The sequence below is a fragment of the Anopheles bellator genome, chromosome 1, assembly GCF_943735745.2.
Source record: "Anopheles bellator chromosome 1, idAnoBellAS_SP24_06.2, whole genome shotgun sequence".
NCBI classification, from domain to species: Eukaryota; Metazoa; Arthropoda; class Insecta; order Diptera; family Culicidae; genus Anopheles; species Anopheles bellator.
Window position 1 is genome coordinate 50007099 of NC_071285.1, and position 14080 is coordinate 50021178.

The 14080-nt window shown below is 52.0% G+C and overlaps 1 protein-coding gene across 1 annotated transcript in view; it reads left to right on the forward strand.

The window, feature by feature from the left end:
- Window positions 1–714: 714 nt before the first annotated feature.
- LOC131206134 (serine/threonine-protein kinase NLK) overlaps window positions 715–14080 on the forward strand; it is a 62979-nt gene continuing 49613 nt past the window's right edge. Inside the window, exon 1 of the mRNA XM_058198555.1 lies at window positions 715–1079. Coding sequence (XP_058054538.1) covers window positions 880–1079 — 200 coding nt within the window. The 5' untranslated portion in view covers window positions 715–879. The remainder of the gene's footprint in view (window positions 1080–14080) is intronic.

Genomic DNA, 14080 nt, shown 5'->3' on the forward strand with positions numbered 1-14080 from the left:
TTTCCAGCACACTGCCGCTGGTGGCGGCTACTGGAAGGGCTGATCGTTTCGATCGTGCGTGCTTGTGTATGTGTGCGCGATTCGTTTTCCTCATTTCTTTCCACGGTTTACTGCGTTCTTCTTACCATTGTGTGTTCCGCTTGGAAACCCTAACCTTGAATACCCCGCGACTCCGACTCAAGCAAGCGACGGCTACGTATCGTTTCGGTGCAAAAGAAGACCGGAACGCCAGCAAACCTTCAACCGACCGATGATCGGCGCAGCACGAACACGGCACCGGACGATCCTTGGTTTGGAATCTCGCCATCTTCCTGTCCACGGTGCGTAGATTGTTTCCGGTTCCAGATTACCCCAATCATCGTCGAGTTTGTTCGAGAGAGAGAGAGTGTGTTGGCCCACGAGTCCCAAACTCCACGGACCTCGACTAAGCGGTTCCGTTAATTGTTCCTGCAGCGAATGCGCCACGGTGCAGTGCGCGCAATAGTGTTTTGCATTGTGCCAGTGTTGTGCATTCCGGAAGCAAGCGAATGAAAGTTACAGTGTGCGAATGTCTCTAACGCGCGAGTTGCCGGTGCATGTGTTCTCTGGCTGATCGGCAAAAAAAGAGCAGGCAGGAAAGAGAGAGAGTGAGAGTGCTTTTGGTCGTGTGTTTCTGTGCTACGTGTGTAGGTTTATGTTAAGTGGCCAGCGCGCGTTGTCGGGCCAACCGTTTCCGGTTTCCCACGGCGACCTTCCGGGGAAGAAGCGTGTCTGGCGCTCCCTGACCTGCCCTGCCCAATTCCATCTCACGGCTTTCCCACGGAACACTTCGACTGTGGCAGGATCAGGCGCTCCGTTTCGGCTCCCCGCTCCCGTCTTCGGGTTATGCGCTTCGTCTGAATGGCGGCTGTCGGTGGGCCGGCCAGGCAATCACGGGGGGTGTCCATGAGTGTCTCGATGTCACTGGTACAGGGTGGTGCGGCCGGTGCCCCGCAAGGTGCCATCCTGGCGGCGGCGGCCCCATTCTTCCAACCACCAGCCGTTCCGCAGGACGTGCAACCGGATCGACCGATCGGCTACGGAGCTTTCGGGGTTGTATGGTAAGTTCCAAAGACATCCTGATATCGCATCCCTTTCGTTTCCTAGTTTCTAGTTAGTTTCTTTCGTAAATAGTAATTTATAGTGTAACGTTGCAGAGTAGAGTTTGGCGTCCTTAAAGTGTCTGAACTTCGAATACTGATATAAATAGTTATCTGCAAGCTCACATGCTTTTTTATCACTAAATGCTTGAAAAGCTGTAAAATATTTCTAAAAAAATGCGTTCGCCTTTGTCGTTCGCTAAGACGCCTGATTGCGCATCCCATTGAATAAATTTCATCACCCGCTGATGAATCACCATTATTTGGTAATGGCAGAGCCTCATCATCGAGAAGTAGTGTTTGGATCGCCATTGGCATCGTTTCTGGTTCCGTCAGAAAAAAAGAACACGAAAATCGTGCGCTCTTTCGGTCGCGGATCCAGTCATCGCCTTGAAATCAGGATGAGCGATGAACGCAGTTTTGATTATTTGCGCTTCGAAATTGCGCGGGGCACATTGCGTTTGCCTTGAGGAATCATTTCAGTAGCACACCGCACAACGACCGCTAGCTCACTATTACGACTTCCTGAAGTCACGGAATGAGGCCCCTAGATTTGAACGGATAATTGATAATTCATCATCATTCATTCTCAAGCAGCACCGTGGCATATTCCGCCGTATCGCCTAGCACCAGCAACTGAGCCACGTCCTAGTTCTTCCTATGGACTGCTGATAATTAATTCATTTTTCCACAAACATTCCGTCACGGGCCCCCGGGGCGGGGAGGGCAGCTCTACCTGCGCCACAAAAGTCATCCCGTTTATTTACGGTCGAGAAAACCAATCGGAACCAGCTGACGGCTGGAATCGATAAGGAACGACGTGCTTCACCGTCCAATCGGAGGCTTCTCCGTGTTCCATTATCTCTCGTGCGCGATTGGTGGTTGCGTCTTTAAATGGCCCACGGCGCGGACGTTTTCGTGAGTGAGTTCTTCTTGTGCAAAAAAATTGTGCTTTATTTTGCCTCGGATCTCCCTTTCTTTGACAGCGCGAGAAGGTACGGCGTCTTGGTGAGATCGCATGCAGCTGCGCCAGCCATTTGTTCGCGACGTCATCGCCAGCAAACAGCGGTGACCTAAAAACCGGCGGAATTACCGGCGAGCGAGAAGTGTGCCAAATCAAGTGGCCTCCAACTTGCGCGCGGGATAATGTCTATCGCGTGGAGAACACGAATTTTTAAAATATCCGTCCCGGAGCGCCGGGGATCGATTTGTTCGCCGTTTTGCGGAAACAAACCAATGGCGAGGGGAGCGAGGCCGAAACGCCGGCCGGTGGCAAACGCCTGGAGGGCCATTGATAAGGCCACCAGACAGTGGCACTCGACGAAGTTGTACTTCGCGAGAAACTGGAGCAACGTCGCCACGGCTCGACAATAACACGCGGAACGAAGCGGCGAGAATCGGTGGAACCGCCGGCTTCCTCAATGGCTGGCGCCCGAGAACGTCCAAGAATGAGGTTACAAGATGGTACTCGCCTACCCCCCTTGGGGGGGGGGGGCTCGTGTCGATTTCTTCCCCTTGAACGTCTTCCAACCAGATCGCTAGGCCAAGTGGACCTTGAAACACTTTCCTGAACGGGGCAATTCACGGCTATGTGGCGCCCCCTGACACAGCGCGGAGGTTTCACAAATTGTCACAACCGGTGGACCAGGGTGTGAAATGTCGCCGATCTCCCTCGACCCCCCGGGGAGCTGCTTCCGCACGGCGTTATGTGGATCGCTGTCGTTTCGATGCCGCCGTCTTGTGGAGCGATATCAATTCACATCGTAAAGTGCGCGTTCGCTGAACGGGTTCGGGGTAAGCAAACATACGTCAAGGGTGTGAAATGTATGGCAAACATGTGCTCTAATAGATTTTTGCTGCAGTTTTGAGACCAGGCTGTTTCTACCAAGCGCTCTGTCGGACGCTCGGTAACATTGGTTTGAATCTACGGTCCTAATGGAAATCAATTGACCAGGATTCCACTGTCAATTCTCTGCCGGACAGTGATGCTCCGAAAAGTGCATTACCCAAGTGATAAAGAGTCCAAGCAATATGGCGGCTGGCCGTTTGGGGTGTGTGAAACAACACCCGGACACGCTGTTTGATAAATGATATGGTACGAGAGAGAGAGAGAGATAGCGCGAGGAAGAAAAAGAGCCAACGAAAACCAACTGAATTATATCGGTCACCGGTGCTTCGCCTGGCCAGAGAGAAACATACGAATTGTCGCACCGAAAGCGATGACGCATTACTGCCGCTAGCTCGGTGCCAGTGAAAGTTATCGCGAATTTTTTGCTCGTCCCGAGGTGATAAAGGGGTGGCTTCGGTGGTGACAAGCGTTATGATAAAATCGTGCGAGGCTAAGCGGGGTTCGCACGAGCGAAGGTGCGTCGTTCGCCTCTCATGTCGCAGCACACTGGTGTCTGGTTGCTATCAATGCTTCGGGGAACGGCGTGAACACCTAATCGTGATAACGCCACGCTGCCGTGGGGGCTCTCGAGGACACAGTGGCTTATGTGCTGTGCGCGGCGTGGCCATCAGTCAACATATTAAGTAAGGGGTTACGAGTGGGAAGTGGAGCATGAGATCCGGGCTTGAGGGGTGATCGATCTGCAGGGTAGGTCCCACCAAATGTGCCGGAGTTTGTGATAAAAGTGGCCAACACTGAGCCATCCGTTTGATACAGAGCCATTTAAAATTGTTTAATGGTGCCCGTTACTCCAATTCTACGGTTTTCTGCTCGTGGTTCACATGTTTCGTCCCCTTTCCGTTGAGCTGTGTTTGCACAAAGCACAGCTAGTGTTTTCTGGCGTTACCACAAGAGCATCCCTAGGCCCCCGGGGGGCATCGTTGCGTGAACCCAACTCCATCATCTCGTGTCAATATTAATGATCGCTCGGTTGGGTTGGTTTCTTTTTTCTCCAGTAGCTCCTTCTCGCTTCGCGCACACAGCACAGCACAGGCAACAATCACTCCGCTTCGTACCCTATCATCCGAGAGCTGTCCAATATGCGAAATTGCTTCACACACTGCTGGACCGCGCTTCCTTCGACGACGTCGACGGCCGTAGCGTGACGAATGTATGTGCGCGCGGACACCCGACTGTGATCAATTATCTAACACTAATTTGGCAGCGACCTAATTGGGCCATCGTCCACGCAAGGCCACCCGGAGGGGGGGCCGGGCCACAGGCCAAGCAAAGGGTGGCTGGATGACACCGCAACATGATCAATACTGTCTCGCGTCAGCAAAGGATCGGCGGGTTTACCGCGCGCGTCATCTTACGCAACGGAAACTCGGGGTGTCCTTCGCATCCTGTCAAGGTTCCTTCTTTCTACTTCTTCCGGGCCCAAGGATGGTGGCCAGTACAGGCTACAACACGTGTAGCGTTTAGGAGGTATTTTTAGACATGGCTGCCAAGTGCCATGGGAAAATGGCACACGCCATCGTCGTTGGAGTGAACGATGAGATGCCAAGGCCTGTGCCCAGAACGGCCGGATAGCAGGAGCGTGCTCAGGAAAGGACATCCTCTGCTGCGTTTTGAAGCAGTTGCTGCAATTTCTTTAATAAGTTTAAAATTTAACTAACGTGCGCACCAATGTTCTAAAACAAAAAGTTACAAAAAACAACGGCGCAGTAATGCTTTTCTCTCTACCTGTACTAACCGGGTTCCAGCAGCGCACTGAATGATAAATGAAGTGCAAGCACGGGAAGCAGCTCTCCTCGCGTCGGACTCAAGTTCCGGCGGCGGAGGTACGCGCGGCTGCTGCTGCAGGACGGCGGGTGGTTTTCGGCGAGCAGCGCCAGAAGCATAATTACAAAGTGCGATTTAACAAAATTGCAGCTCCGGCCCTAGCGCGCTGCAACTAATTAATGCAATCGTTAATCATTTACGCGGATGCTTCTCGCACCGTTTGTTCGCTCGGGAACACGATGGGGGAACCTCTGGGAAAGGAACCTGCGATACCACTCGGACGCACGGACCCGGCAAGAAGGAAGAAGGAAGTTTTCAAAAGTCCCGGCTCGCAAGCCGACATTGATGGCTTCGGTTTGCCCATCTAGTTTGGGAGTTGGGTGGTAATGTCGGGCACAAATTTGACGTCCGTTTGTTGGTGAACTTAAATTTTTTGCTTTCAGATGACTGAGTTTACTGTGGGCTAATTGAACATCAAATAAAATAGTGTTAGGTCGAACTCATTATGACACACATAGTTTGATAACCTGTTTACGAGGTGCGGGGCTCTAGCTCCGCACCCGGGAGACGCTAAGACGGATTTAATTTCGACCAACTTATACTGCTCGTTTCGCAGAAAAGTAATTACCACGTCGTCGGTTCTTGGGGTTATGTTTGCTCTACTGTGTGGTGCACGATGTTACCTAAGCAAACGAAACACGGTGGCTGCTGGCCGCCCCATACACGGTGCCGACGGGGGGTCTGCAAAAGCGATCCAGATAACCCGGGGTTCGTGCGACGATGCGTATCCGTATCATAATTAGCTTTAGCGTCTTCCTTCACAAAATATTATCCTTCGGCCTCTCGGCGCTCGGATAGTTGGATGAGTTCGCTCAAGTAAAGCTAATGGGTAGGTTGATTAAAAGCGAGTCCACGTGTCCAACTGGCCGCCCCAGGAAGGACGTTTGGTTTGGAGTTTGTGCTGCTGTGGCCGGTCGGGCAGCCACGCCCAGGGATTCCTCTGACACAACGTGTTACAGACGGAATGCGCGGCATGTGGTGTAAGCTCGTTTTCCGGACAAATTGGTACGTAATTGAAAATTTAATCCAATGGCGGAGCGAAAAGGACACATCGTGTATCGTGTTCCGGGTTCACCAGATCCCTGTCAGATTTGAGCGCAGCAACAATAAGAATGTAACAAGCGTTTACTTTTTGACAATGCGCTTGACAATTCCCAGACCACACGCGCAAGCAGAGAATCCCCCGGAATATGATAATATACAATATGAATGTATTCTCTAGGGTTCTCCGGATGGGGCCCTCTCCGGTCGGTGGTCGATACCGTGACGGTTGAAGATCCAATGGTCTTGTGCAGACGTTTTTCGCCATTATTAACGAGAGTAGCTCTTGACAGCGATGCTTGACGTGGCTTATTGTAGAGTTGCGATTTCCGGTTGGTTCCGGAACGTTTCGATCGCTTTTTGGAGCTGGTTAACTATGTATGATTGGTTGAACCTGACTGCTTTGTAGTCTGCTGCAATTCACAAGGATTTAGCGCGCTCGTTCCAAAGTGCTAGCCTGAAATCCTAATCGATAGCAATGACTATTTCAATAATTGAATTCTTGTCGAATAATAGGAAGTTTAGCGCGGAATCCTTAATATCGAGCGTTTGCTCGTACGTGTGAATCTCATGCCCTTTCTGAAGGTTCTAGAATGGAAGTCCTTGTGCATGCTATTATTATTAATGTCCTGCCTCTTTCCCGCAACCCGATACTCTTCGGCGGATCCTGAAACAGGCCTTCGGTAGCATTGTTCCTGGCAATCCTAAAATAAACCCCTTTTGCGTATGTCAAGTCGACTCGTGTCGACGTTCTATTAAAAGCGCTAACAACCTACACGTAAACACACACCCGCAACCGATGACTTAATAATGCTGACAGTGCCACATAAACCGGTGCGGTACGGTTCGTTCAGTAGCTGCTTGGACCAGTGGTCATCCTGCAAAAAGGGAAGGTTCACAACTTGCAAACAAAAAATGAGGAACTGCACGACAATGCACTGGGTGGCACTTTGTTGCTTCTGCGACAGTCATCTGGCTTTCAATAATAAAATGGAACCTAGCCTCTCCCGAAGACCCAGCAGAGCATGGGTCTGAACCCTTCAAGATGTCGATCGTAAAGTTAGCCCAGGCGGCCTTTATTTGCAGTTCACAATAGATGGGGCTCATCGTCCTCGTCATCGTTTGCAAAAGTGGAGTGGCCAGGTCCCCCTGTCTCGGAAAGAGGACGATCAAAGAATGGGTGCTATTTTTAAAATGCGACCAAAAGGTCCTGGGAGCGAAATGGCAATAAAATGAATGGCGTCAGCATGCAAATACTGGTCGGTCGACTGACGTCTGAGGTTGTCGGGTCATGGGCTGGATATGTTACTGACGAAATTGTGTCCCGATGGGCGTTTCTCGTATCCTTTTTCGTATTCTTGAGCTTGATCATGGTTTGATCTTCCTCTTTTTGCTGTCAATTCAGATCCGTCTAGGGGTTGTTGTTGTTGAGTTTTCAATTTTCTTTTTAAGGCCGGGGTTTTCCACAATTCATCCAGACCCCCGAATAAGGGTTGTTGCGTCAAAGTGCCTTCTGGGCAACTGACTCGAAAGTTAGAGCGGCCAAAAAGTGCCTTTAAATATTTGTTTTCCTCGGCCCATTGATGTGTCTCATACTCGTGGAGCGCAAACTACAACCCAGTAAATCATTTCCTCTCCCCTGTCCAGGTGGCCATTTCCTCAGTGGTGGTCACGTGCAGAAATAGTTTCGGAAACCATTACGTCGTCTCCTCAAAGGTTGTCTTCATCACTTATTCCACCCTTTTAAAGGGTTGACTCTTAAAAAAAAAAGAGGTACACTTGAACCAAGTCCACCGCCGTCGTCGTTCATTAAAACCGGACCCGAGTGGAACCCACGCACGGTCGTAACGAAAATTTATCGTTCCAAAGCATTAGACGAAGGAATTTATGCTTTGGCATGCATTGCCATCTATCCTTTCTACGTTGGCTTGGTTGGTTTTTTACGGAAAGTAGAAATTATCATTCACTTTTACTGCACAACCCGTCTGTGAAGGGACACTCTCTTGACCGGACAAGCCCCTTGATGCTGTGTGTATCGATATGAAGTCCAATACCGATCTTCCTGCGCCTGATGTAGTGTGGTGGATATCGCTTCCAGGCCCAGAAGCATGTTGTGACCTCCACCGTCAAATACTTCCGAAATAGCGGCATCCCAGCCAGCCCGATGACAACCCGACCCGGGTTCCTATTATTTTGCCCTCTGCCGAATTTTCGAAAGCGATGCAGATTGGGGTTCGATCGCGCTACCCCAGGCTACAAATCGATAGCCAAAAACGGGCAACGTAGCAGTTCCGGTAAATGATGGGGGGAAGAACTGGTGTCTGCGGCGGTGGTGGCCGCTGCTGCTCTCTCTGGTGTCGTTTGGCTTATTATTATGCTGCACGTAGCCCATGGGTAGGTCGGCAGTTCTTCCTCGGGCCCCACGGTGAGCTCGGCCGTGTCGGCTGTGCCTCACCCACCCCAGACATATGCGTCGAACTGTTCCCAGAACAGTCCCCCGGTTTTATGGCCGGAATTGGAAATGATGGCGACCGGCAGGCGGTGACGGCGCGGTTCCTCTTAGGTTCCGAGACGCTGTTGACCCCAGCCCTCCGGTTTTCGGAAGCCGAGGAAGCGTGTGGCGTGCGCGAGAGAGGAGATGTGGTTATGGGATGCGACAGCTGCCAAGGATGGAAACGCGTGCTGCTTTGCATAAACGGAAACGGAAGCCATGGGCCATGTGTGGCAGGTCGCACCGGAATGGGAACTGGGAGAACAAATCAATACATTATTACGGCGCGACGTCCTGCGATGGCTGGCATCCCCAAAGGTTCTTAGAGGGAGGTTATGGCGAAGAGATGGCACTTCTCAAGTTACAGAGCAAAAGACGTTAGAAAAACGGAGCGGAATCCGTTATAAATAAATCACCGGTCGGTGGTGGTAATCCGTGACGCGCCATTCTCAAGAGAAGAGCGATTATCTCGCCAGTTTAAGCATTAAAAAAAGTTCTCCAAAGTAAGAAGCTACATTTGGGCATGTTTGAACTTTCGTGGCCACGCCTTCAGGGCTCAGCACAACGGGATAGCCATTACCTTTTCAACAAAGCTACGAAGGAGGAAAATCCCTACGTAAATGGAAAGGATTTCCACAGGGCAGGTCGCTCTCTCTTCACACTCTCTCTGAGCCGCGCATAAATCAGGAATGGGGCAAAGGGACCACAACACAGCGCACCGCCTCGCCTTGTGCCGTTCACCATTTTCATAATGAATGTGCTCCGTCGTCGGCCACCGCCAGAATGTGTCGGCCACAATTAAACCTTTAATTTGTCAACTGCAGCCCGTGGCGCGATTCGCGATCTTCACGAGCTGTTAATGGTGGTCCGCTCGGTCTTCGCTCGGCTTCTTAAGCTTTTCTTTGAAGAAGCCGCAGAGTGGCGTTACGAAGGAAACGAATTGGGCCCCAGATCAGGAGGAATCCAGATTATGCTATCGGCGTTGTTGAATCAATTTTCGTCATTCAGTTTGCAGTTGGCAGTCTGATGACTACGAACACAATCATGTTTATTGATTCGCCCCAGCATCAGCCGGTATTAAATGACTTAACTGGGTACGTCGAGACGGGACTTCTTTCCATGCACAAAAATGAAACGTTTTCTGTCCAGGAATCTCTTGACGATATAAGGAAGGTCTTTTCCTCATCGGAACGCAGCATTTGCGGCTCAGGGCGCCCATCCGAGGGTTGACATGCTCCGCTGACTACCCTCTTTTGGGAAGATATCAAGGGATCTCCAGCATCAATAGGGATTTTTGAGAGAAAAGGATTCATACCGCGGACGCTTCAAATCAACTGCTATAGGTCTAATCTTACATAAAATTTCCCGTTAAGGCTTTGGATAAGTTTTACCATTCTATCTTCCATTAGTATTCCTTTCAAATATCCAGCAAGGTATTTTCTTGAACTACTTCCATATTTTGGCATTATTCCTGGGGAGGACGCATAATGTCTTGTTCTGGAATCTTAGTACCTCATTTATCTGGCAATTACAACTGCCGAGTGGTGAACGTCCCCTGGGTGGGCTAAGAGAAGACTTCGGGCTGTTTCGTCGCATTCATGACAGACCCAGTGCACCGGAGCCTAGTCGGGGCATAAATCATGCTGAGCATCTACCTTCCTCTCGCTAAGAGCCCGTGCCCCACATGCGTTTGTGAGGACTGCTATTTTGAAGGTTCTGTATAATCGCCCAAATTAAGCGAAAAAACTTCTTCACCAGGGATCGGATCAGGATCGGATCAGGATCGAAATGGCGGAACTAGAAATGTCTGCAACAATGGGAATACTAATAGGCCTTGAAAAAGAAGAAATATTTATAAAAGACGAAACGACGGGATTTTCCGCGAAACCCGTAGCCTTTTTATGGTTCAGTCGGTGCATAGTCCTGTCGTTGGGTTTCAGGAGTTGCGGTCCAAAATGCTCCACGATTTCGACAGATAATTTGCACGCCGTTTGTTTTGATTGGCTTCTGTCTCGGCTCGCGCTTGTGTGCGTCTCGTCGAACTTGCAGCAGGCAGCCCTGGTTGGTCAGGGCCGTGCCGAAAACCGGGGAGAAAGGACCGAGACCGAGACCGAGATTCGCTGATCCTCATCATCGGAAAGCCCGGGCTCGCGTGGAGTGTCCTCCGGGTCAGGTAGTAATGAGTAACGGAGCAGCAGCAGCAGCCAGCGCCCCCGGAGATGGTGCTGGCTGATTAGGATGCGGATGAAGTTTTCTCTCTACGCACACACGCGGACGCGCTGGGGAGCTCACGGGAAGCCCGGTTCGGTTCCTTTTACGCATCGGCCCGGCCCGACGACGGATGCGTTCAGAATTTGAAACGCGCGCGAGAACGAGAGCGCGAACCCCACTCGGTGGTGGCGCCGCGACAAGGACGGCAGAACACGGTGTATTGAACCCGGGCCGAGGTTTGGTTGGGGTTGGTTTTTTTTTTTGTGCGGCCACTTTTAGCCTCTTCCTTCGGGGCCCAGCTTGTTCGCTTTCCTGCTCTCTTCCATTATGTTGCCTCCTCTTTATCCCACTCTGTGACGAGTGTGCAGTTGTTCACTGCGCACTTATGCGGCGGCGGCAGGCGGCTCGACCCGGCCCAGGCAACATAGCCGCGGCCGGACCGCCGGAAGATGAACACCGATTGTGGGCCCAGCATATAAACGCGCGGAGCGAGAACAGGGATCTCGGTGACAGAGCGACAGAGCGAGAGAGCGATAGAGCGCGAGAGTGAGAGCGAACAACGCGCCGCCGGGAAACAGCGAGAATGGAAGGGCCCGAATCGAAACCCCCTAAATCCGTGACCGAGTGGTTGGCTGGCAGAGCGTTGCGTTGTTGTCGCGGTGGTCGCTTGGGTTCTGGGTTCCCAACACATGTACTGGCCTACGTGCGTGTATGTGTGTGTTGTGTATACGTACTCTAACGGCCCGGTTCTCTTCTGGTGGCCACCGCCGCCCTCTCTCGTGCGGCTCTACATTAGGGGCGAATCGCTCGAAGCGAGGAACCCTCCGGAAAGTCGGCATTTTTCACTGCCACACGGCGGCCGTTGCCTGACGACGACGACGGTTCATTACATTGCACCGGCGACGGGGGGAAGGCTATGGGCCGTGAACTCTCTCTCTCTCCCCCTGCGTAAGCATAAAGAATGTCTCTCGCTGTCCATGCTGCCACCGGTGGCTGGTAATGTTCCGCGCGGGATTGTGGCCCCCGGGGGTGTGGGGTGGGTTAGTGGCGGGTGCGGCGCAATCGAGTTGTAGCGAGTTTCCCTGCGCGTGTGGTGCCCGTGGAAAACCGAGAGGGTGGTGATCGTGCGGGTTTTTCGTCCCTTCGAGCGACGTAAAGCCAGCTGGTCCCCGGGAGAAGGATCCGTTGTGAGGGACGAGCTGCCAACGAGAGAGCTAGAGAGGGAGAAAGCAGCGCATTTTTCCAGTGATTATAATGTTTTTGTCAACCGTTTTCCGCCGAGGCGTTGATTCGAGGTTTTCCCGAAAAGCCAAGCCGGAACGGCATACGCTGCACAGGACGAAAGGGTTAGTTCGACTTGCTTTTGTCGTGCTCTCTGACGTTGGGGATGACCTATCGACCCGGGCGAGGCCGGCGGTACGACAGCCGACGGGGGAGAAAGATAAACTGTAAATTGTTTAATAAATTCTTTGAATCCTCTTTCGCTCTCGTCTATGCGTTAATCCATCTATGGTCCCCGCTACAAATGGAAAGCCGCAGCCGGAGCCGGAGGTGGTTGATTAATCATTTTTATTCGAGCATTAAATTACTTTACCGCGCTTTCGGATGTTCTCTCGTCCAAGAATCGGTTCCTTCCTGTCGCCACCACCGCCAAAGGACCAATAGAATCAATGTTTATCGGTGTGCGCCGGGCCGCAACCGAACTTTATATGGCCATCAAAATCAAGTGGGGAACGGAATTGATCGGGCGAAAAAGTTTTCCCATTTCCTGTGCGGCCGGGGTCGTAACGAAGATCTGGGTCTGGGGATTGCTTTGGAGGCTTTGTCTCAAAAATCTTGTCAGAGCCACTCATACACAACGCCGCTCCTAATTATAGCCCCCCGCCGGGCGTAGTGAGGACTTGGCCGTGGAAATGTGGGGAATTTTCCATTCCCCCCCGAAAGCCATCAAAAATCGTCGCCTTCAGTCTGCCCTGTCGGGCACACCATATGTCTTCGGATCGATTCAGTTCGAAGTAGAGCGTCTTCTGGCTGTCCGAACGCGCGCTCTGGCCGGTCGGTGTGGGAAGGTTTCGAGGTTTCCCACAGTGAAGCATAAAACTGTGAAGATGGCTTGATTTTGATGGCCTGAGAGCTCGAACAACAGCTCTTTTGCGCTCCGTCATACCCGCAGGAGAGAAGGTCACGGACGGATGCGGCATGTCTATACCCGTGGCCACCGGCGGTCTTCTACCCAGGATCGGGATGCGCTTCGCCCGAACCATGGGAAGCCCCAGCGAGAGAGAGAGAGACACATCCGCAGCATAGTTCGCGCATAGAGTGAGGAGCGGAGCCGGACCGAAAACCGGCCGGCCTTTGGAGTTTCTCGCTCTGTTTTTGTTTTCCTTCGTCGTGTCCCGGGTTCAGCTCCGAGTTGGAAGATGCTGGAACGCCTGCCCGTCCGCCGTGGGTACATAACCTGTCTTTTCGAAGGCTTCAACCGCGTCTGCTTCTTACCCGCCCATGGTCGCATATTATTCGCCTGCCCTGACTGCCTGGTTGCCTGCTGGTGCTCTTCGATCCTTCGTGCCGGACAGCCCGGGAGTAATCATGAAGCGGTCTGCGATTCCCGCGGGGGTTACAAAATGGTTAGGAGTCCGACTCGAGGCTCTACTGTGAAGCGCATCGAACGATGAAGGATGATGATGACTGCGCGCGCGAGACACGGTACTGTTGCTGGAGCTTAATCTCTTGTGGCCGGCTTGGAAACTGTGGGACCAGATCCCTGAGCCCCAGGGCCGGCTCGGTGTATGACGTAGGAGAACTTTGTGAGTATTTCCACTGGAAGTGCAAGACCTTCTCTCGAGAGGGGTCTCCGCGGCGATTAACCCTTAAGCTGTCGTTTTGCACGTTCGCCAACTTCTGGTGGATTAACCACGGCCCCCACGGAATGGCTTCTTCGTCAGTTTGTTTCATGAACGCCCTTCGCAAGTGTTCTTACGCACTGGGAAATGGGAAATACAATACTTTCCCGGTCAGGCGTGCATTCCTCACAACTTCTTTGGCCCCAGTAAAAAAGATCTCAATTTGACAGTTGAACCCGGGGCCGCAGGAGATTCGGGGCAATATGAAACTCCGTCCACAGAGCAACATAAACACTCGCTCCTCTTACGGAAACCACTTTAAAAACCAATTTCGATGCGTGGCCGCTACCAGATGACGATGAAGCGTAGCTCTAGGCCGTGTAATGCTTGTCATCGATACTTCCGGGGCCGTCTCTCGCGTGCGTTACGGGACGCAATGTTTTCGGTGGGTTTGTGGATGGCAGCGATACTCAACCTATCCGGGCGATCGCCGAGGGAGTGTGTCAATGCCCTCGCCGCGGTACGGTTCGCACATCAATTAGGGGGATCTGTAAGTGTGCGTGAGGCGTGTGATGGTTCCACTGTCCTCGGCGCTGCGTTTAATTACTAGTCAACGTTCCACCCAAAGTAGATTTCCGGAATT